Source organism: Typopeltis vanoorti, chromosome 8, assembly GCF_054136105.1.
Source record: "Typopeltis vanoorti isolate ZY-2024b chromosome 8, IOZ_Tvanoo_1.0, whole genome shotgun sequence".
In the NCBI taxonomy this organism is placed as follows: Eukaryota; Metazoa; Arthropoda; class Arachnida; order Uropygi; family Thelyphonidae; genus Typopeltis; species Typopeltis vanoorti.
The window spans coordinates 55,693,832-55,719,976 of NC_143556.1; the positions used below are offsets into that span (position 1 = coordinate 55,693,832).

General features: G+C 34.5%; 1 protein-coding gene across 7 annotated transcripts in view; it reads right to left on the reverse strand.

Annotated features, from left to right (window-relative positions):
* Nucleotides 1–26,145, reverse strand: part of LOC150104005 (uncharacterized) — a 534,288-nt gene that overhangs the window by 487,631 nt on the left and 20,512 nt on the right. For 6 of the 7 annotated variants that reach the window (XM_090397243.1, XM_090397241.1, XM_090397240.1 and 3 more), the window contains exon 2: nucleotides 25,285–25,343. In XM_090397243.1, coding sequence (XP_090253369.1) covers nucleotides 25,285–25,320 — 36 coding nt within the window. In that variant the 5' untranslated portion in view covers nucleotides 25,321–25,343. The remainder of the gene's footprint in view (nucleotides 1–25,284; nucleotides 25,344–26,145) is intronic. The other variant, XM_090397238.1, reaches the window with a different exon arrangement.

Here is a 26,145-nt window from a genome sequence, read left to right on the forward strand (position 1 = left end):
CCATGTTCCAGAGTGTACTTACACCAAGTTTGATTGAATTTCATCCAATACATTTTTCACTACAGGGATCTGAACACCTCCTCTTTAATTATGGCCACCCTGTATATATGAAGACACACACACACAACATGCATTATATCACACAAGGGAAGTAGTATTTAGTAGTCTTTGAAAGACATTATTAGTATGGGATATCACAGGATTAGGTGTTAAGAACCCTTGTTTAAGATATTCATAAATGATTTCGGTAAAAATATTAAGGTTAAGCTCTCTCACTCTGTTGATGAATGCAGAGTGAACTATTCAATAGATTACCTAGGTTCTCTACAGGGAAAAACCTGTAATCTTAAAAATTGGAAGACTGAAAACAGTAGAAAAGCAGACCAAAGTAGTGAAGAAGTGGAAAATGCTCAGAAAATATTCATTAAAAAAGGAGTCTAAGTTGACAAGGAATTTCAGTTCAGTAATCTACTACTGAAAAAACAAGAAAAGCTCAGCAGATTGTAGGATTAAATAAAATAAGCTTCACTTGTAGAAGTAATGATACAATTATATAACTCTGTAGTCATGCCAATATTGGATTAATGCCAGCTTTACTCACCAAGATTTTTAATGGATGCCACAAAATACAATAGTTTTAGAAAAGATTGACTGTGTAGAGAAATTGTACCATGATAGTTAAACAAAAAAAAATAATAAATTTTATGTTCCTTAATTTGAATAAACAGCTCACTTAACTTTACAATGAGCATTCATTAAAAGAAAGAATGTAGCATAAAAATAAAAATGAGAAAATAACATTGCTCTTATTTCTTTAAGTGTCAAAAGAAAAATATTAATGAAACTTTCATTTTAAATTGTTAAATACAGAGAATAATTATGATTTAATAATAAAAATGAAATCATGAAAATTGTGATGTAGGAAAAGTAATTTTTCAGCATTTTTCGGAAAAAGTCTACTTTTGGTTTCTTCATAAATATTTCTGGCTTCTGAAAAAGCTCTTGTATATACACTGGTAGCTAGTACCAAAACAAATTTCACTCAAAATGAATAATGTGATTTTCCATTCTTGCCATCATACTAATAGATCATTAGTTCTTTTTAACAATGGTTTATCAGCTCATCATTAATGCTTTTCTGCAGTTGATTCTGCTTTCAAACTAATGGTGATGGAGCAGTAGAAGAGGTAATATCATCTCATCAAAACGTTGCCATAATTTACTCCTAATTCTCTTCCTATCATGATTTTTCAAAATCTAACTTTTTTTTTTTAATGGAATGTTATCAAATACCTTCATCAAGATTTATACTTAATATTTACTTAATATTCCCAAATCAGTTTCGTATGAATTGAAAAATAGTAGCTTAATCTTGGATCTAATATTGTAGAAATAATATAAGATTTATTTTTGAATAAAGCATCAAACGTTCTCCTAATACCAATTTCTTCACAAAGTTTTGCATTGTTCTGCTTTGAAAAAAATTATCTTCATCTTTAGATAAATACATTTTCAAAATTTTGATAATTGGGAACTCCTCAAAAATTAAAGCAATATTTAAACTCATAGTTTTAGTAATTTTTTCAAATGGCTCCAATAAATTTAGTAATGGTGGTTCTATTAAAGACCACTTTGAGTTTAATGTGCTTAAATTGTTGTTGACTGCATAGACAGTTAATGCTTTTTTTTTTTTAGTCCTTGAAGAAGTCGTCATTGAATCTCTTAAAAGGACATCCTGGTTTTCTTTTTCCTAGTAGTTTGTAATTTAAGGCTTGTTTTAGTAATCTTTCTGTTTTCATTCTTTCAAGGTGTTCCTTCCATTTATGTTCATATTTTTAAATTTTTTCTATTACTGATTCCTGGTTTAATTCTTTCATAATTTCTTCATTTCTTTTGTGATCGAATATAGCATACTTTACTTTTTCTCATAAACTTCATTTCAACTGTTATTAATCTCTGTCTTTTTGTTTTATTGTCCAGATTTCACTTCCATACAATAGGATAGGACTAATGTATTGCATACTTTTAGTCTGGTTTGTTTTTGAACTAGGTTAGTTCAAAAAATAGTTTATATCTTTTTCATTTTCATATGTAATTATACATCCTAGGTCATTAAATCAATTCACCTGTTCCAAAATCTTATCTATTACCATTTTAGTTCTTACTGGGTCTTGTCCCTTGAAGGCCATCGTTTTTGATTTTTCTGTTGATATTATCATTCCATAATCTTTGGTTCTCATTTAAATTTAAAATAACTTTCTGTAAGTTATCTTCAGAATTTGTAATTATTATTTGGTCATTAGCAAAAAGGAGTGTGTTTAAGGTTCACAGTAGGAGAAAGTTTAATACCTTGATTGAAATTTTTATTCCATTTTATTATTATTTCATTTAGATAAATATTAAAAAGAGTTGCTAAAATGGGACATCCCTGTCAGACTCCTTGGTTTATCTCTCTCTCTTGTACATGATAGTTCATAATTTAATCTTATTTGTATTTGATTACGTTCATATATACTCATGATAGCTTTTAGAATATTATTTAACATTTGTCTTTCTTTTAATATGTTAAATAAAATGCTTCTTTTAACTTTATCAAACACTTTTTCAACATCAATAAATGTAATATGTGTTCTAAATTGTATTCTCTTCTTTTCTCTATTATTAATTTTAGGCAAAAGGCCAGGTCTATACATGATTATCCTTTTCTAAATCCATTCTGTACTTTTAAAATAAAGTTTTTAGAATATTTTATTAGTTTGTTATTTAAAATTCTGTAATATATTTTGTAACAGGAATTTAGAATACTTATATCTCTATAATATTAACCTTAACTTATACCTCTATAAGATTAAAAATTTATTTATTGGAAATGATAATTGCAATTTAAATGCATATATGATATGAAAAACTTACATAGTTTCTGTTTTCAAGCAAAATTAAAACACATAAAAGGCATTTGTTTTTATCACTGCATGACTGAAATGAAAACCAGAAGTGTGTTGCATAGAAGAGAATGCATTCAGAGAAAAGAACTGTATAATATTGCTATGAATGAAATGGGGAGATTTTTGAACTCGAAAATGAATATTTATGAAGTCTTTCATATAGAACATTTATCAGTTATCAATTATTATGTTATGACAACAGAGAAACTGTTGTGGGGATGGGAGATACAGCAAGCTGAGTCTTTAATTACTATGAAAAAAGAAGTCTTTCATATAGAAAGAAAAATAAAGTTCTGAACCTTAAAGGAAATAAAAGGAGAGAAGAAAATTAAGATAACTGGCCTGTGTTACGACTTTTAGAGAAAACCAGCAACCAAAAGTGCAACTGTTCTGAAGATTCTTTAAAAGAGAATGATATAGTTTTCAAATTAAAGATTTCAGATGTAGAAGATCTATTTAAAACTATCTGAAAATAAAACTTCTCTAATAAATTCATTGGCAGCCATCATAATCAAATAACTTGACAATGAAGGATATATATTTTTAAAGCATAAATTATGCAAAAAAATAATATATTTTTAATGCATTTAGAACAAGGCCAAAAATTCACTGCCATTTGTTTCAGTTTATTCGTCTGTGGAGGAATGCTCCAGAAATTCAGGAAGTAAAGGTGGTTGGGGGGGGGGGGGGGCCTAAAGAGATGCAGCAGTTTCTATATACAAATACCAGAAGTATCAGAAACAAGAGGAAGGAGTTTTTGGAGTTGGTTAGTGTAACTTGCCAAACATTATAGGCATTAGTGAGACTTGGTTAACAGTAGATGGTTACAGGGATAAAATGTGAAGGGTTTAGTATTTTCAGAGAAGATATAGAAGACAGGATGGGGAGGGGGGGGGGAGGACTGCTGATGACAGCAAATGAATTACAGCCAAAAAGAACAGGAGATAGGCAGGTGGGTGGCTGTTCATTTGAAGCAGTTTGGTGTATGTGATCAAGGCAATAAGGCAAAACATATTGCTGCTAAGCCAGAGGGTTCCAGGAATGACCTGGAAGACGTACATCAGCAAATTAGTACAATGAGTGCAGGTCAAGTGATTACTATGAGACTTCAACTATGGAGATACAGATTGGAAGGAAGAGAGATCACATGGCAGGAAGGAAATGGAATTTATATACCTACTGAGAGATAATTACTTAAGGCAGCATGTAATGGAAGGGACTCGGGCTGAGAGAGTATTGGACCTGGTGATGTGTCCCTATTTACGATTATTAAACTTTCCTTTTCTCCTTTCAAGTGAATCTCTATATTTTCTTTAATCAAAACTTAACTATGCACGAGATATTACAAAATTCAAATATTTAAGCTTTTTCTCTCCTTAGTGTCCCTAATATTTATATTATACTGCACCTTTCAGGACATTTAGTTTAAGATATATAATTCAAAAACAAGGAGCAAAATACAAAAATATGTCTGAGCGTGAAACTATTACGCAGTCGTGACCCTCTATCTCGTTACTTAACACATTAATTTCCCACGTGATTAGGTTCGTAAGTTTTTCAAGTGGTGCATTAGGCAGCAATTTCAGACAATTGTATTATTAGTGAACAAAAGTTTATTAAAAATCTCAAACATGGTACAATTTAATTTCTATTATATAAAACACAATTCAATACTAAGAATAAAAATTACAAATTACACAAGCAAAATACAAGTATTAGGGCAAAATCCTATATGGGAATTTGCGATCATGCCGTCATAACAGACCTTATACATATAAATATACACATATAATCCTGGAACACGAGTTAACACTTTACTTAACCTTATACTAGTCAGAATGCTCTATATTGACATAATACCATGGACATTAATGTTTATATTCAGCCTACCTTATCTAACTTACAAAACAAACAATATAGGTTAAACTATCCTATCGCTATGCCCATACATACATTTGACCTTTAAGACACTCTCATATGAAATACCATGCGCATACATAAATCTCTAGTACATGAATGCTTATCAAATAATATAAACTAGTTTACTCTCATTCTACTCTGATTTGTACTCAAGTCCTAGTATATCTTCAACTGTCCAGTAATTAACAATGATTGCAACTATATGCTATTTCAATTGATACAAGATTTTACAGTACCTTTCTGGGATGAACCCTGGTTTTCAGGATCTATACCTTTCGTGCTTGAATAAAGGACACGCACAGAGTCTTCTATTCTATCACTACGGAACTCCTCATGTGGGCACGGACTTCTGTATGGATTCTCTTTCCCTCGATACGAGTACTGGATGATGAGATACATAGACAATTTCTTCCTTCTTGTAACTATACAGCGTTCCTCATCTCTTGCAATAGGAATTCGGGATCGAATTCCCACACACTTTGTTTCCTTGTTGCGTCGGACGGAGATAACTCCTATGCCATCACTCAGAAAAACCAGTCTTCTTACCTATCCGAAAATTTCGTGAAGAAACTCTGAGAAAAAAAAAAGCCTTCTTGGGGGGAGTTCCTAACCCTTTTATCTGCATGGCCCCTATTGGTACCATCTTCAATTTCTTTTCTCCTCCCCACTGGAGTCGATCTCACTCACCAATTAAAGCCTTTTTTTTTTTTTTTGCCCAAAACATGCTATGGTTCCTTGCACGCGACTCTCACATGACAACGTCTCACTTCGGGAGTTGACCTTGAGCGATCGTCATTTGTTTTAATCTAGCCTCTATACTAAACTAATCCCATTTTTAGAGTTTACTTGAATATTTTAATCTCATTTTTTCAAGTGTTAAACTAGCCTCTCACATACAAATTCTTATCTCAAATCTTCTTTGTCTTACTTAACCTATTTTTTCCATAACTTTTTTTTTAATAATAAGAATCCCTTTTTTATTATTTAGTTAAACAAACAATTTCTGCTATAATTAATTTTCTTGGATAAAAGCATATTTTCTGTCTTTAAATATCTTGTATTAGCTACTTACATAGAATTTTATATTTTTATTTTCTTGTTACACCATGATAACTGAAATTTTTAAATTCTTGGTTATCAGGGTGTAACACTGGTCATAGAAATCAGAAGAGTTATTCATAACCAAGATAGCCAGCCATATTGCCTTCTGATTGGAGAAAGTGACCATGCGGTCTGGACTTTGGGAGATAGTAAACAAAGAATATTCTGTCAAGAAGAGATATATGTGGAAATACAAGGAAGGTATTATGACACGCTTAGGAGAAAGCTCGAAGCTGTGCCATGGCATAAAAGCCTGCACATGAGAGATAGTTAAGAGGCATCTAGAGGAAGCAATATTAAATTGTATACCAAAGGTAAGGAGGGATAATCAGGTAAGAATTAGATGGATGAGTAATATCATTAATAAGCATTAGAAGCAATAAAAGAAAATGCTGTGAAGGATATATATATATATATATGTATAAGGAGAAAGGTGACCAGCATGGTAAAGAAGGCAAAATCAGAAGAAACTTGCCAAGAATGCCAAAGAAAATCCAAAAGAGTTGTTTCATTAAGTGGCAAGTAAGAGGAAACATGACTATGGATGTTGAAAGTTTATTATTATTATTATTTTATTATGACTATGGAAGAATAACCTTAATGAGTGTTAATGGTGATAGAAGCAGATAAAACAGTTGAGTTACTAAGTGACTACTTTGCACAGGTATATCATCCAAATGAGGTTAAAGATATGACTTAGGTGGGAACAGGGTGGATGAATAGGAGGTTCTTTGAATATCCCAAAATCTCGATGTTAATACAGCTGTGGGAGTAGATAGGATATCAGCTCTTATTTTGCAGGAATGTGCAAGGGAACTGTCAATGCCTATGACTAGGCTCTCTTAAGTCTCAGCTTGGATAGTGTTCCAAGGGAGTGGAAGGAGAGCAAAACAATTCCCTTGGATAAGGGAAGTTCTAAGATTGCAGTAAATGGATGAGGAGCATCGTTAAACAGGAGATTAAAAAGTTCCAGAGGAAATTTAAAGAGAAAGGCGATCAACAAGCTCACAAGTAGTACAAAGCAAGGCAAGAAGATGGCCAGCATGATAACTAGAGCTTGGAAATTATGTGCTAGCTCACTAGTCAGGCAAATATCTCGCTCGTCAGATATTAGCTTAGGTGTACTCTGCCATGGTCAACTTACATATCAAAGTCATATGTTGATTCCTGGATATGGTCAGTTTATAAGGTTTTGTTAAAATTATCCATGGCACTGTATAATTATCAGCATTGAAGTGTTAACTACTTAAGTATTAGTGTGTATATCAGTCCATGAAGAAAAATTTCATGCATTTTGTAAATGCATGAAATTCTAACACTTATAATATTTTTTTAATCACTTTCATGGAAAAATGCAAACAATTTCTTCTCTGTCATTTGTAGGTAAACATTGCTTGGGTAGTGTTCCAAGGCAGTGAAAGAAGAGCAAAATAATTCCTTTGCATAAGGGAGGTTCTAAGATTGCAGTACCAAATTATAGACCAATCGGTACATCAGGAGTGGTTGTAAAAGTACTGGAAAAATTAATCAAAAAGAGAATTCAAGAATGGGTTGATATTCTGTGAAGGTCAACATGACTTAGTAATTTAATAACTTTTTATAATAGATGTGTGTGCCACAAAGTTCAGTGGACCACTACCATTTAATTTACATAAATGATATAGGAAGTAACCTGAAAGGAAATATGCAGTTATTTGCTGATGATACAAAATTTGGTAGAATAATAGTGAGGACGACTATTTAAATAGGCTGTTAGTATGGGCAAAGGATATTGGATATCAGACAGAGTTGAAGTTTAGAGTACATATGGCTAAGTTTAGCTCATGAAAAACCCACTAACAAGTAGAGATAAGGCCTCGCTACATCCACATCTCGATTACTGTGCTCAGGTCTGGTCTCCTGAGTATCTTCAGGATAAAGAAGTGGTGGAGAGGATTCAGAAGCGAGTGACCAAGATGGTGAGTGGTCTGCGGAATGTACAGTATGAAGACAGTGTGTGTGTGTGTGTGAGAGAGAGAGAGAGGGAGGGAGGGAGGGAGGGAGGGAGGGGGGATTGCTGAAGTCGGTTGATATGCAAAAAAGAGTGGATATGATAGAAACATTAAAGTTATCTACATATCTCCACCAAAGTGAGATACATATCTCATATCTACATATACATATCTCCACCAAAGACGGTTCTGGATTTGTATATAGCAGGAAATCTTTTTCAAAATTTTCCATGAATAAGTCAGCACATTATAGTTACTTGAAGTTATTAGGACTGATGCAAGGGAAATGTTTCAGCACTTGGCTAGAGGAGCAGAACAAGCAGTCATCCTTGAAAGGTTGAGCACAGTTTTTAGTGACGATAGCAGGTTAAATGTGGAAATAGACAACAGAATAAGCAAAGCTGGTACAGCAAGTAGCCAGCTGAGTAAATTTATATGGAATAAGAGAGAAATTAGTCAAAACACCAAACTAGCAATATACAACACAGTGTTCAAACCAGTTTTATGCATCTGAGAGTTGGGTTAGAAATAAAGCACTTGAACAAAGACCATAGATATGATGGTTCTTAGAAAAATTCAGAGAGTGAACCGATGGCAGAATCATATTGAAAATGGAGATATTAGAAAGGAACTTGACACTATTCGTATTCAAGAATGTGTAAGCAGAGCTACTCTAAGGTGGTATGGCCACTTATATTAAATAGAATGAGTGAAGAAAGGTCAGCAAAATAGGTGTCTGATGGTAGAAAAGAGACCCAAAGGAAGACCAAGGTCAAGATCAGAACTGGCTTAGAAGAACAAAATATTAGATATGACAGTATTAGAATGCTTACAAGTAACAGACTAATTCTGAGGAAAATTGTTGATAGGAGATTAATAATAATGTAAACTTAATCTTGTAGTGCTGTCATGATAACCTGAACATCCCTAGGGATACATATCAGGAAATTGATGATTGTGGTAGTGATGGTCACTGATTTTTCAAAGGGAACTTACTAATAAGTCAAACAAAATACCATGTGGACAGTACCTTGAATGTCCTGAAAGAGATGAGTGAAGCTCCATAACCTTTCAAGAGGAAATTTTTAGAAAACATAAATAGTGTAAGTGTATATAATGGTAGTCAGATAATGTTTGCAGAGAGTTATTTGAATTTTGAATGAAAAAACTAATAGATGAAGGAATAATGTAGTTGATAGAAAGATTTAGTGAAAATGAATCAGTATACATTTACCTCGCCTGAAGAGCTGGAAGATATTTAGAAAAAAAGCAATTAAGATTTGGGGTAAACATTTCAGGAAATATTTTGATATTTCCTGAAATGTTTAATGAGAAACAGTTTCAACAAAGATGGTGAAAGAGTGGTATGGGTTCGAAGTTTTAGGGAAGCATTTAAATATATAAGACATTTTTGAAAGAATAATAAATAACAACAGGTTTCCATTCCTTTCAAAACTATAAACTGTAGCCATTATACCAGCAAATATGTCATGATGTGAACGAGGTTTTAGTCAAATGAATCAAATGTTTTATTCTAAACATCTGATAAAAGGGAAGTTGATGATACATATGGATGGCCCTTCAAGTTGATAAGTATTTTGCAACAAGAAAAGACATACTGGACACCAGGGTTTTCCAAACTATGTTCAACAGAACACTAGTGTTCCGCTGAAGGTGAATAAGTGTTCCGCAAGAAGTTCTCCTGGAATTAGTCAATTTGTCATATTCTGAGGAGAATAATATTCGTGAATATGTCAAAAAGCTCAGATCCAGAAAGCCTAATAACATCTGTGTATTGTTAATTTTCACACATCGAAACCTTTCAACATTTGGGAAAGGGAATACTGCTGTTTATGACCGGTCATAAAAATTGCCTGCAAGCGGATTATAACAATGGACGGTGTATTCTCTGTTCTCAAAACTAAAGGAAATGACATCTGTGTAGCAAATGTCCGTGACCAACTGAGTTGGTAAAAACTGAGCGAAATAATATCTGTGTTGCAAATGTTAGTGACAAATCAGCAAGTATAAAAATAATTTTTCCACTAAAATTGAAGAGCGAGGAAGTCTGTATCCGGTTCTCAAATCTAGTAATATTGAATACTTTCTTCACAAGTTCGTATTGTAGGGTGAAAAGTTTCAAAACCGTAGAGCTGTGGTTTTTTAAAAGTAAACAAAGCGATCTCCAGGATATACAAAAGGAGGAGAAAACTACCAGGTACACACAGGAGAAAAAGTCTGCATTCACTTGTAAGTACTTATAATAATATTATAAATTTTTGGTGATCAGAATGGGATATGTCGATGAAAATCAGCATAAATTAATTTAATGATGTTTATTTTTAATTGATGTTTAATTAATTATTAATTAATAATAAAAATCAGCTAAATTAACAATTAATTATCAATTAATACATTACAAAATAACCAAGGTGTTCCATGAAAATTTCAGGATTTGTGAAGTGTGCCGTCGTCGGAAAAGTTTGGGAAACCCTGCTGGAGACAATATGAAGTCCTTATGTAAATGAGCTGTGTTGTAGCATACATTTTAAACACACATTAAAATAAGGGCTATTTCTGTATAAATTACGTGCAACGTGTAGTAAGAAATAAGAAACTGCTTTGTTTTGTCATCGATCTTAACATTTTTTTTTTTAAAATATGATCTATAAAAATAATCAAAGTGGCAAGTAAGGGTGAAATTTTACTTCCCCAATATCTTGGGCAAGTAAAATTTTCTTGTGGCTAGTAGATTTCATTTTTATTTCAGGAGCTCTGGCTACAGATGTCAAGAATATTCTTATCCTCGGTTTTTATGTCACCATTATCATCTTTGATCCCTTTAATAGTACTCTTTCCACAATTTATGTTGTTCTCTCTCAAATACGTCTAATACATTTTGCCACCTTCATGATAGTTTTCTCCCAAAACGAGTTGTTGGGCTCCATGGAAGTGTAACATAACATTCTTTCTCAGTCTTTCTATAACTTTTATGCATAGCTGTCTTACATTTTCTTGCGTATTCATATGATAATGGTTCGCAGGAAGTTTGAATATAACCTTTTTTCTTCCTTTACCATGAAGTTCTGTTTTTTTTTTTTCATCTTTGTAGACAACTTCACACTATGTTTTCCTAGTTATCCCAATCCATGTTTTCTTCAAGTTTTAGCACTTACTCTATGAGATTTGGTTCTTATTTTTAAACTTGTTCACTTTTTTTTTCCAATAACACATTTTGACTTGACAGCTCACCTATGAGAGGTACCCAACTTTGATTATTTTTAAAATGTTCATATATATTTTTGTTTCCAATGCAATACTTATTACCTACACAAAACTAAATGTTTATCACTATTTCAAATCAATAGTGATCACCTCCTGTATCTTGAAAGTCTGAAAATATCACCATCAACCATAACATAAAATTAAACATAAAATTTGCATATTGTGCAATTCTTTACCTTTAGAATATTTCAAAGCAACCTAAAAAAAAAAATCGAGATTTTTTTTTTTAGATTATCCATAGAAGGCCATGTTAAATTTGATGAAAATTGGCATGGAAAGTGACTCATTTTTAAAGTCTGATATTTCAAAAACTGCCAAGTTTTTTAAATTGTTCTGAAATATTCCAAAGGAAAGGAATTGAATGTTATGCATATTTTAAAATTTCTAGGTGGAATGTTTTTTGTGTGTGTTTTCCCACTAATGCCGATAAAACTGACAATTAACCTCCCTACTGGTTAAAGGTGGATGAAATAATTAGGCCACCTTAGCATTTTTCATGGATCAAAACATCATCAGAATTCTACCTTTTATCATGTAATTACCCTCCTCTGCTGTTAATCTGTTATTGGCAATTTGTAGAGCCATTAGCAGATTAACACTTACTCTATAAGATTTGGTTCTTGTTTTTAAACTTGTTAACTTTCTTTTTTTCCCCAATAGCACATTTTATTTGATGGCACTTCCATAACTCACCTACAGCTCATCTATGAGAGCTACTCAACTGATTATTTTTAAAATATTCGTATATGTTTTTGTTTCCAATATAATACTTATTACCTACTCAAAACTAAATGTTTATCACAAGTGTACTGTGTTACTTGGAATTTCCTTTATTGTCCTTCAATATTTGAATATTTTGATGCACAATTTATTTATTGTATCTCTTCCCAAAAATAATCAATCCTGAAATGACCACAGATCAGCCTTTGAAATGAATTTATTTAATAGTGGTAAATTTGCTGTCTTTTATTCTTCAATCAGTGCAATGGAACAAGATAATTTATGTTCTTTCATTTCAATGACAATATTGCTTTCATTTTACTGACAATATTGCAAAAAATTATTTTTGCACAATTTTCAAATGCTTGTATTGAAAATCATTATGTAAAATATTTATTTTTTTTAATAACATTTATTGAAATAAATACGAACTTTTATTTTCTTTCCATGCAAAATACCATATACGGATAGTCATGCTTGTTTTAGAAACAAGATTTTCTGTTTATATGAAGAGATTTTTTTTTAATATCAAAAATTTATATACAATGATATTTATGCTGGAACACATTTGCCTTTATCATTTGCATAAAACTGCAACAATGACATGCACTAGGAAAAGGATCACTACCCAGACTTGTTTCCACCTTTATTGAAGTCTTATAATTTTCACCATTAATTTACCTCTTGGTATACCCACAAGCTTAGCTCCCACTACTAAGACCTCATAAAACTTAAAATTACTCTGATTAGTAACTGTTCCCACAATGCATGGCACTATGTCCAAATGATCCCATATACAATTAGCCTAATCATGAAGTTATGTTAGAGGCTTAATGGAGTGAAAGAGCACTGAGAAAGGATTAAAAATACCATTTTTAATTTTTCCAGCATTTTGAGTGTATAGAGACATCTTCAGGGAGTACAATATGAGACTTCTAACATATACACACAAAGGCAACACAAAACTAAGTGAAATACATGGATGAAAGACTAATCCTAAGTGGAAAGCCCTTTTTTGGACTCTCTGTTGGCAGCTTCATATGTAAACTTAGATAGTGTTTCCCATATTTATTCAAGTTAGCTGATTTTTGAGAGCAGCTCAGATTCTAAAAATGGTCTTTCTCTCTAAATGTGCTGCAATACAAATTTGATTGCAGATCAAATTGATTCATATAAGTCGCATTCAAGGCATGGTCTGCAAAACCTGATTGACCACATTCATGATCGCAGATGTATTTTTTTTTTACATTCTTCTATGTAGATAGCGGCTTATCATCTGCTTATCCATAATAAGCCAACTTGTAGATCAAGGAACTATATACACCAGGAACTGAGAGTAAAAGGGAACCTTTAGTCAAGCAGATAAGCACAGCTAGTCTCAAGTGAAGGCTGGAAGCTGTGCAGATGTTGTATTTCTTTAAGATGGCTATTTTTCTGATGTGCCTTGAACACAAGGGATGGTGATTGCATTACTAAAATCTTCTGAAGAAAAGATTGTGGATTACGGAATGACTGATTATTTATTGATTACATGGGAACTGTAGCCATTAGATAGGAAGGTGTTGTAACAAAGGATACAGGCTCTACTGGTCAGTGTTTTAATGATACCATATTGTTGAGTGTGTGTGTGGGGGGGGGGGGGGTTGTAAATGTACCTGCCTGTGTGAGTGGGTTTCCTGTATTCTGAAAAGGACAGGTTACCATTAGGCAGGCATGTTAATAAGGTGTCTCAGGAGGCTAGGCTATTATTAGTTTCCTTTTCCATTGTAAATTGGATTCTAGGGTGAAGACTATTGAGATGACAGAGGAAACAGTTTAATGTGTCTGGGCCATGAGGCCAAACAGAGAACATGTTGACATATCTTAGACAGATAGAATAAAATTAGCCAGCCAGATAAGAGGGACTGAGTGAATAACTTGTTTTGCAAAATCTTCCATGAAAAAATTGGTGGTAGCAAGGGAAGAATTCATAGACGTGCCATCTACTTGTAAAATTTGTACTTCCAAGAAAAATATCTGGAATGGATAACAAGGGAAAAGAGATCTCTGATATCATTAAGAATTTTTTTTTAAAAATTATAAGATGTAACTTTTTAAAAAGTATCGTGCGCACGCATGTGTGTGTGTGTGTTATAAGTCTCATACTGTATTCTCTGAAGATATCTCTATGAGATGAAATATTTCAAGAATTAAACAGCATTTTTAATCCTTTCTCAGTTGTTTCACTCCATTAATTCCCCAACATGAATTCCTCCCAGCACTTAAGCCTTAACACAACATGGATACTGATTATTCATGGTGAACTTATAGCAATCAAGGCAAGATATTACAGTAAGTTAAAATTTTAAATGTCTAGACAATTAAACTGGCTGCCCCGCTCCTTAAAAAGTTCACCAGTTTTTTTCTGCTATAGGAAAATATAGCTACTATGCACACTGTCCTTGTAAGCAACACAGCCATCAGCTCATTACAGTCAGAGCTCTCAGCTATTCTCAACACTGGACTCTGTACCATTTTCAATGATTCTCAGAATCCTCATATAAAAATAAAAAATAAATAAAAAAACAATTCTTCAAAATAAAAAACAAACATAGTTAACATGTCATGGTGCCAATGAAGCTATGGTCAGTGCCCTAAGTCCCAGACAATTTTATCACTGCAAAGAAATAAGCACCTGCATTAGACCTGGTGTTCAACATCAAATGTAGATTATATAATTTGCCTTGAGAAACAGCTTACAACATTAGGCTTGGCATTGCTAGCTTTCTTTCTATATTTTTGCTTACCAAAAGAAATGTATCATCTCCTGCTAACTCAGTGCCCTCAAGAAACTAGTAAATGAAAACAGTATATAGTCATTATCAGAGTTGATAAGAGCAGAGCCACTGTCTGTTATCCTTAATGCCAGTGAATGCAACAGAAAAATGAATATCATTCTCTCAGAGACTGCTCTACTGACAAACCCTCAGATTATGAGCCCACTAAATCTCAGATGGAAAAATTCAAGAGTCCTCAAAGTTTATTCCTGGCTTTCAGAAATCACAAAAAAAACATGACCTTCAGTTCTTGACCACATGGAAATATGGCTTACCAAAATTCATAACTCTAATTCCCTTCGACCAAGACCAATAGCAGATACTACTGATTCTGCCTATTCTAAATTATCCAAACAATTAGCAAAATCTCCTACCCCTTTACTGGCCATACCACGTCATGCATAAAATAAAATACTCTTAACCATTTTAAAATTTCTATGGAAAATCTAATTGCTAATAAAGTAATACAGATATCTTGGTCAGCTTTAACACACCTCACTATTCATCAACATTCCCTTAAATGACACCTTTCCTGATCACTTTTTAAAAACGTTTTTTCTCCGATATATTACAAATCTCTTTTTCTTTGCAATCCAATCCATTTATTTAACTTGAAAGAATAAAATTTACAAAGAGAAAGAACAAAATTTATAAAGAGAGTACCTCTATGGGTGCTGTCCTCTCAACTTCTCCCTCTACCAATTTTTTCATGGAAGATTTTGAAAAAAAAAAGCTATCAACTCAGGTTCTCTCAAACATTCCATTTGGCTAAGATATGTTGATGTGTTTTCTATTTGGCCTAATGGTCCAGACACAATACTCTTTCACCCTAGAATCCAATTTATAATGGAAAAAAGGAAACTAATAATAGCCTAGCCTCCTGAGACAACTTAGTAACATGCCTACCTAATGGTAACCTGTTCTTCTCAGTATACAAGAAACACACTCACATAGGTAGATACATTCACAAACTTTCCCATCATTCCCTCACCTGGCAATATTGTATCATTAAAACACTAACCAATAGAGCATGTATCCTTTGTTCCAATGAGGCCTCTCATGCAGTAGAACTAAATCATATACACAACACCTTCCTATCTAATAGTTACAGTTCTCAGGAAATCAACAAATAATCCATCCTTCCCCAAATTCACAACAGTTCTCTCTTCAAAAGGATTTTAGTAATGCAATCACCATATCCTATTCCTGAGGCACATCAGAAAAATAGCCCGAATCTTAAAGAAATACAACCTCTGCATAGCTTTCAATTCTTGCTCGAAACTAGCTATGCTTATCTGCTCCATTTCTCTTCTCTCTCAGTTTCTGGAGTATATAGAGTTCTCTATCTTACAAGTTGGCCTACTATGAACAGACAGATGATCAGTCATCATCTGCGGAGAAGAACATAAAAAATACATCTGCAATCATGACTATGGTCAATCAGGCTTTTGAAAACTACTAATTGAATCGATTGGAAAAATCCACCATGCTCTAATGCAGCAAATTCAGAGGAGAAAGACTGTTTTTAGAATATACAGCTGCTCTCAAAAATCAGCCTGACCTGAATAAATATTGTCAAAAATGTGGGCAACACTAATACTTTGAGATCTCAGTTTACATGTGAGGCCACAAACAGGTGCCCCCACTTGTTAGGACTGGAGTCCATGTTTTCACTTAGTTTTGTATTGCTATTAACACACACAAAGGTTACAAATCTCACAAATTAATGAAATTGTGTCTTAGACAAAATACTGGAAAAATTAAAGTATTGTTAATACTAATTTTTATGACTATTTTGCCTATTTTTCTTTAGGAGTACCCCTTTTATGATGCCATTGGTTTTTTATTCAATTTTTTGGGCATTAGTGGTGTTTTAAAGAAATAGATACATGAAGAATATAAGGAAAGAATAATTTTGGACATACCCTTGTAAGATGTTCCTGGTTGTCTTCTTTTTGAGCAGCATCCAGCATATGGCGATACAAATTTATATATTACTGTTGAAGTATGACTGAAAGGAAGAGGAAGGGGGTTGGAAATGTGGAGATAGAAAGATATGGGAGAATTGTAGATAAGACAAAGGTATGTGAATTTAAAACCCAGGTTTCAAGGGCAGGCCATGAATTCTTTGGGAAAAAGGCAAACGATAGAAATTTTTTGGAAAAAGGAGGAGGATAGAATATGATGAAACAACGTTAAAGGTGGGAGTATGAGTCGTTACATTAAACAACGGGGTGTGAGTCATTTCGATTGTGTGTAGTTTTCGGAGCTTGTGGAAAAAGTAGAGGCTATGTCATGTCGGCTTGGTGTTTTTTGTCTTGGGTGTATCTGTGTTGTTTTCTATTGGTCGGAGTCATAACCTAATTTTTATGTCATGGAGCTTCAAACTCTTGGAGATTATATAGGGGCACTGAATGTTTATCGAGTTTTTGTCATATTTTATGGCTACTGTTTCCGATATTCTAAGCATTGTTTCATTTTCCTGTATGTCTTCTATTCAGCTTTGTCGATTTGCAGGGTATGCTTCTGTTCAAGAACATGGGCTGCTATTTCTGTTTCCCCTGTATTTTGTATTTCTTTTGGTTACTATGTTTCTTATTGCTTAAATGTTCTAGGATTGGTATGTTGCAGTCGCAGAAGTGTTACTGTAGTCTTGCACATAAAGCTCTGATCATGGAACCTGTGTAGGCGACGTCACAGTATTGTTGGCAAGGAAATTTGTATATGTGAGATTGTGTACGTTTTAAAAGTGTTGCCAATTTTAGGTTCGTGGTGAGCACTAATTTATAGTCAGTGTGTTTAAATATTTTTTGTGTTGGGAAGTTTGCTTTGGTTATTGGATTGTTTTGATGGGTTTCACTGTTTTGTTGGCATAATTTATTAGCTGTGTTGGATATTTTCTGTTTTTAAAAATCTGCATTAATTTCTTTATTTCTATATTGAAATAATTATTTCAATATAGTTAAAAACTTGTAAGCATTTATAAATTGTGCTAAAATGAGTGATTTTTTGATAGAATAAAGATGATAAGAGTTAAAGTGGAGGTAATTTCCAATATGTGTGGATATGTGGAATATTTTTTATGGGCACCATAAAAATCAATATTCATTTAGAGGAGTAACATGGAAAATTTTCCAGTGATTAAAGTATTTTTAATACTTTAATCCTTTCTCAGTGTTGTTTCACTTCATGAAGTGTCCAAACAAGAGTTCCCTCAGCACTTGAGCATTAACACAAAATAACAAAGTTCATTCATGTGCTATCACTTGGATAAAGGATCACTTTTTAAATATAATTTACTTTGCAACCAAGCAAAAAAAACTTGCTTCACCAAACTATGTTATCGCCTTCAGAAATGTTTATTTTGTCATGAAAATATGAACATCCCTAACTGGTGAAAATATATTTTATTTGAAACAGTCATTCTTTCAAGCTCTTGGAATGCATAAATTCACAGTGCAAAACTGTTAATATGAAATATCTAAATATGAACCTAACATACATATTGTTTAAGCAATATGCTAGCCTTTTATAATAAAGTTACAAGAGCATTAGATGAGGGAAAGGCATATACTGCCATTTTCCTAGACTTAGCAAAGGCATTTGACAGGGTGCCACATGATAAGCTGATATTCAAGTTGCAGCACATGGGTCTGGATGTCAGCTTGGTCAACTGGATTCAGGATTGGCTGTCCAATAGGTATCAGAGAGTTGTGTATGGTGGAGCAATATCAAAGAGGCAGAAGGTTACAAGTGGGATTCCACAGGGCTCGGTACTGGGACCTATATTGTTTAACCTTTATATCAATGACATTGTCCGTGGATTGCAAGGGGATATTCAGTTGTTTGCGGATGATGCGAAGCTAGGAAGGGTTATTAGTAATAGTGCAGATGTGGTAGCCCTGCAAGAGGATTTGAATAAGCTAGATAGATGGGCAAATGAATGGGGGTATCAGTTTAATGCAGCAAAATGTAAGGTCTTGAGGTTTGGGACACATCGATAGGACGCTGCATACTGTATGGGAGGAGTTAAACCGGAGGAAGTAGGGAAGACAAGAGATCTGGGGCTGATGATTGATAGAAACCTGAAATTTAGGGGACATATTGCAAAGGTAGTGAAGGTAACACAGAGGATTGCTGCAATAATGAGCAGGACGCTGACCTGCAGAGATAAAGGGGTTATCATTCCATTGTATAAGACTCTGATCAGACCACATTTGAACTATTGTTCTCAGATCTGGTCTCCAGGATTTGAAGGGGATAAATTAACTGTGGAAAGGGTACAGAGGTGGATAACAAAGATGGTTTCAGGATTGTACAATGTTAGTTATGAGGATCGGCTGAAGGAGTGTGGACTGCAGAGTTTGGTGGAAAGAAGGAGGAGAGGTGATATGATTGAGACTTTTAAAATGTTAAGAGGTGGTTACAGGGTTGACACTGGGGAGTTCTTTCGCTTGGTTGAACAGCGGGAAGGAGTCATGACAAGAGGTCATCCCTGGAAGTTACGAAAGGAAACTGTTTGCAAGAGGGTGAGGAGTGGTTTCTTTGCAAGGAGGGTGCTTGAACGATGGAATGCATTGCCTGACAGAATGGTGAGAGCGAGAACGGTCAATGCATTTAAGGAGTGGTATGAGAGACTTTGTGTTTCCTAGGAGGGACTTCCCTCGATGAATCTTGATAGACTTGTGTTTCTTAAAACGGACCTCCCACGTGAGTCTTTTAACTCCATTCATTATTAATGAATAATAATAATAATGAATTGAGCACCTCTCATGAATAGTAATCTCATTAACCATTAACTTGAGATGTTGAATTTCATTCATCATTATTATTATTATTATGTGAGACCTCCAGGGAGTCCAAGACTCGTCGAGGGAGAGCACCTACTCTATAACTGTCTCCATTCCACCATTCAATCCACCAACTACAACTAACTGCAAACTACACCAACACCATCTACTGCCCACCACCGTCAGTATTTCCACAGACAATCACAAACATCCATGCCCGTGGCAGGATTCGAACCCACAGTCTTTTGGCAGGAGAGCGGATATGCTAGCCATTCAGCCAACCAGGCCGTGAGAGGTACACACTATCACACACAAAGTTGGATGAACAGCAGAGTTCATCCAACTGTGTTGTCTTAAACTGATTCAATGTGTCTACATTTGCAACATATTCTCGCAATGCTTTCCACTCATCAATCACTCTCCGTGTAAAGAACCCTCTCCTCACACTATCCTTATACACTTTCCAGGGATGACCTCGTTTTAGTCCCCCTTTCCCAATCTATGAAAAATTTCTGACTAACCCGTGAATAAATTATATATCTCTATATATGCTTTGCAATTTACATTCTTTCGATCTGTCTTCATGTCCCAAATTCCAAAGACTAATGACAGGATTCGAACAGTGCCAAAGACTAATGACAGGATTCGAAAAGTGCCAGAGAAGATTCACAGTGGTGAATCTTCTCTGGCACTTTTCTACCATATCCTCATCACCATGAAAACCCAGTGACCAAATCTGTGCACAATAATCCATATGAGGCCTTATACAATGGAATCATGGTCTCTTTATTTCTAAACATCAGGATCCTCTGCATCACTGCCATTAGCTGATGTGTCGACTTTGCAACTTGTGCAATGTGGCTCCTGAAATTCAGGTGTCCTTGTCCATCATCACTTTCAGTTCTCTCATCTCCTCTACCTCCTTTAAAGTTTCCCCATCAAGTGTATACTTTGTATCCCATCATTGATTGTTGTTGTTATGTTCCATCGAGTCGTTTTTGACTCCTGGTGATTCTATGAACATACATTCTCCATTCAGATCTGTCCCTGGCCATATCTTTCAGAATTTCCAAGTGCATTCCAGTTGCTTCTTTAACTCCATCCACCTGCTTCCATTAACTTTAGCAAGCATCATCATCTTCTCCAGACTGTCATTTGCTCGCACAATATGTCCGAAGTATGACAATTTTTGTTTGATGATCATAGCTTCAAGGGAGCAATCTGGCTTTATTCTGTCTATCAGTGATTTATTAATTTGGTTTGCTATCTATGGTATTCTTAGTAAGCGTCTCGAAACCCATAATTCAAATACATCTATCTTCCTTCTTTCACTCTTTCTCAGGGTCCAACTTTCACATCCATACAGTACCACAGAGAATACCATTGCTTCCACAATTCTGATTTTTGTTGCAAGGCTATTATCTTTAAAGATCTTGCTTAAATTTGTCATTGCTTTCTTTCTGAGTAATAATCTTCTTCTAACTTCTTCAGTACAATAACTATCTTTATCAATTCAGGATCCTAGGAGCACAAAATTGTTAACTGCTTCCATTTTCTCCCCATCTACTTCAAAATCATTAAGTTCACATGTTGCCATAACTTTTGTCTTTTTGAAGTTAAGTTTAAGACCATATTTAGCACTTTCTTCTTTAACTTTCTTATTAAGTTCCTCCAAATCTTCTTTACATTCTACTAGCAAGGTGGTCATCTGCATACCTCAAATTATTAATATTTCTTCCACCAATTTTAATCCCAACTGAAGACTCCTCCAGCCCTGCCATTCTTAAAATGTATTTGCTGTACAAGTTAAACAGGTACGGAGATAAAATACATCCTTGTTGCACCCCTTTATCTATTGTGAAATACTCAGTTTCTCCAATATCTGTTCAGACAGTAGCTTCTTGTTCATAATAAAGATTCCTCAGAAGGATAATGAAATGCTCTGGTACTCCCATTGTTCTTAACACATTCCACAGTTTCACATGATCTACAGAGTCAAAAGCCTTGCTATAGTCAAGGAAACAAAGGTAGACATTCTTTTGATATTCCTGTGCTCTTTCTATTATCCATCTCACATTGGCAATTTGATCTCTTGTTCCTCTGCCTTTTCGAAATCCTGCCTGTTCATCTGGCATTTCTCTCTTCATGAATGGTTCCAGTCTTTTCTGAATGATCTTAAGTAAGACTTTACTTGCATGAGAAATGAGTGCTATAGTTCTGTAATTTTCGCACTCTCTTACATCGCCTTTCTTCAATAAAGGTATATAAACAAATTTCAAACCTTACACTTTGCAACACTGAACTGACAGTTCCACACTTATCTGCCCATTCACACAATCTACTCAAGACCTCTAGTAAAGCCATAACATCTGCTTAACCTCCATGTCACTCTCTCGAATTCTGCATCATCTGCAAATAGCTGCATAATCACTGCATAATCCAGTTAAACCCATCCCAATATCATTAATATACAAACTGAACAACAATTAGTCCTGATACAGACCCCCTGTGGCACACCACTAGTAACCTTCCTTCCTAGGCCCCTCACCCCCATACACAACTTTCTGACACCTCTCTGTCAGCCAGTCACCAATTCAACTCACTAGTCTGTTATCCAATCCCATTTCTTTCAGTTTATTTAACAGATTAACAGAAAAGATTTTGCAAAATCTAACTATACTGCTATATGCATCTCCCTCGTCCGATACATTTGTCACCTTGTTATAGTGCATAAGTAAGTTGGTAAAATGTGATCTCTTCTTAACAAACCCATGCTGAAAATCACACAGAAACACCATGGCTATCAACCCATTTCTGTAACTTAGTTCTCACCTATCTATCTCAGTACCTTAACTACAACTCCAAATACACAGATTGACCTATAATTTGTAGCCACAACCTGATCACCTTTATGCGGTGAAACAATTTTACCTTCCTTCCACTTTCTTGGAACCTGTGCTGTTGTAAGAGTTTTATTAAGCATGACAATTCCCTTGAACATGCCCTTGAGACACACAATGATATCATTAAATCCCATCGCCTTACTGCCATCAAGCCTATTTATTTCCTCATATACCTCCTGCTCACTCATAATTAAGCCATCCTCTCCTATGTCCAAGTACACTTGAGGTTTTCATGATTTCATCCTGATTGGGATGAAATACTCTTATAAATTATTCGCTGAAAATACCTCAGTTGAACTTACTTTTCTATTCAACAACAAAGTCATTATACTCATTTAGCAAAAGGAACATTCAAAAAACCTTAGCCATACCTCCTTACAAAATTTACCTTAAGTGGAAAAATTACTAACCAAATCCTTCTTTATCGATCCAAAAAAAAAAAAAAACATGCATTTACTGTCAAATATTCTACATTCAGATTCATCTCAAAACACATAAAAATAATATCATTTAAAATATTTCTTTATGTCAGTTACATTTTTCATAATGAATTCCACTATTCTCTCTCTCTCCCCCCCCCTCCTAGGTATCTTCAATGAGCCTAAAGAAACAAATGACTCGCACAGTCCAATTTTCAATTCTTTTTCCATTACTTTACTTGTGACTGTCTTATTGAAGAATCTTTCTGATGCCTGAATAAATCATGTTATTATTTAAAAAAATCTTTAAATAACATACCAATAATGAATTATAAGGTAGAAATTTTTATAGTTCCTTTGCTAGCTCCAATTTTTTTTTTTTTTTTTTAAAGCTTGTCAACTGACTTCTCACTGTTTTAAATGATGTAACAATGAAAATAGAAAGGGATACTTGAAATATGTGATTTTTACACTATTTTTTCTTTTATTAACAAAATTATAACATACTGAGTCTCTCCTTGACACATTTTCCCACAAAACCTCTCACTTTTTTTTTTATATACAGAGAATTTTTAAATGAATGCCATTTACTGAATAACAGAATTCACCATCAAATGCTGAATTTCACAAATATTTAATGGTTAGTAAATACTTTTATTATTATTATTATTATTTCGGGCAACTCCAGGAGTCCTTAGACTCATCGATGGAGCCCCTAAACATCATGTCCACACAACTATGCGATTACATTCTCACAGTATCTATCATACCTTGCCTTGAACTCGTTAACCATCATAGCACCCACAACAGACTCTGGCAGCTTATTCCACTCATTTACCACTCTAAAAGTAAAGAACCCAGCTCTAACACCCCTGCTAACCACACTCTTGCCCAGCTTCCATAGGTGTCCCCTAGTTCTCCCACCACCAGTCCTGATCTCAAAAATATCCTCTGAATTAATCCTATGGAATCCCTTTAGCAATTTGAATGTCTCAATCGTATCTCCCCTCTCCACCTATCAACTAGTTTCTGCAACCCACAAATCTTCAACCTGTTCTCATATGGTTCGTTCCATTGGCCTGTTATCATCTTAGTCACTTGCCTCTGGATCCTATCCACCTCCTCTCCATCAAGAAGGAACCGAGGTGACCAAATCTGGGCACAGTAGTCGAGATGAGGTCTTATCAAGGCTCGGTACAGAGGTACAATAACTTGCTTGTCTCTGCTCGTCAAGGTGTTTTTCAACAACCAAGTGAGTTGATGAGCTGATTTAGCTACTTTTGCAATGTGCCCCCTAAACTTCATCTCCCTATCCACCAACACTCCCAAGTCCCTGGCCTCATCAATCTCTTGGAGTACAGTTCCACCAATGTGGTATACTGCTGCTAATCTTTTCACCCCAAGATGCATAACCTTACATTTTGTCACATTAAATTGACATCCATTCTCCTTAGCCCAGAACTCCAATCTATCTAAGTCATCCTGCAAGACTTTGACATCTTCTGCATTCACTATTGCCCTACCCAACTTTGCATCATCAGCGAACAAATGAATTGTTCCACTTAGATCCTTCCCTATATCGTTAATGAACAGATTAAACAGCAGTGGTCCAAGAACAGAACCCTGCGGCACACCACTAGTCACAGGTCGTCTTTTGGACTCTACTCCTGAATAAACTACTCATTGATATCTCTCCATCAACCAACCACCTATCCATCTCACCAACCCTATATCCATTCCCATATGTTGTAGTTTACGGATTAGTATTCCATGTGGTATCCTGTCAAACGCCTTTGCCAGTTCCAGCAGTATCACTGTAAAACCCATTTCCCTTATCCAGTTCAGCCGTCACCTTGTTATAAAACTTGAGCAAGTTACTGAAGCATGATCTACCCTTCACAAAGCCATGCTGTCCCCTGTACAGTATCTCATTTTCATCAATCCATTCCTGTATTTTTCCCTTGACTACTTTCTCCAAGACCTTGACAACGACTCCTGATAATTTGCAATCGTAGTCTTGGATCCTCCTTTATGCAGTGAAACTATTTTCCCCTCTTCAATAGATACTTACGATAAATACAGTTAGTAAAAAAGAGTATAATAGAATCAGTTTAAAAAAATTATGGTTTCTTTTTGTGATATTGATTTGGAATCCAGAAGGATTACTAATCAGGCTAATTCTATTTTATTCTTCATAGGAAACATTTTATTTATAATTCGTCCTTCTCCTCAGATGATAAACAGTGATTGTAATATGATGGATAAAGAAACGCAACTGCCCAAATTTGTTTTCATGAAGTTCGTATTTGTGACAGTTGATTCAATAAATAATGCTACACATATATTAGAATCGAAATTTAAAGCGAAAACAGAAATTATAGAATAATAACTTACATTTACTTCACGTGAACTTGGAGCATCTTCTTCCATTTTCAACCTGAATCATAAAATAGCTACTAAAAAATTACAAATAAATAAATTACACATTGTTTCCTAAAAACATCTTATATAATAATGTATATAATTAGATGCAAATATTACTTTTCCTACAAGAATCATACAGTAATTCATTGAAGAACTCAAAAAAATCACATTCATGGATATATGTATATATATTAAAAATACCAAGTAATTTTATATATAAATAAACTTGGTTTTAATCCTATTTCACAAGCAAGCAAACAGACAAGTAAGTCAAGTTTGCGCCTGCACGTAGTGCAAGTCTGAGTAAAGGTGGAGCAACTCGTGGTAAAGATGGAGTAAGCTCCGATCACTTAGAATTTTCCCCTAATGCAAAGCACATCCCCTTGCGGAGATGTACGATGCTATGCATTAAAGGCAAGGGCCACTACCCAGACCAGTTTCAACCTTTATTGAGGTCTCGTCAGTGGGAGCCAGACCTAAAAATGCCAAGGTTGAAGTAATGCCGAGCTTATAAACTCCTTGCACTACGTGGAGGCGCAAACTTGACTTACTTGTCTGTTTGCTTACTTGGGAAATAGGATTAAAACCAAGATTATTTATATATAAAATTACTTGGTATCTTTAATACATAATATACAAGTTAAAAAACTTTCCATATATATATATATATATATATTCCACTCATTCACCACTCTCCAAGCAAAAGCACTAGTTCTAACACCCTTAACTACACTCTTGCTCAGTTTCCATGGATGGCCCTAGTTCTCCCACTGCCAGACCTGGTCTGAAAAATTTCCTCTGAATTAATCTTGTAAAAACTCTTCAGCAATT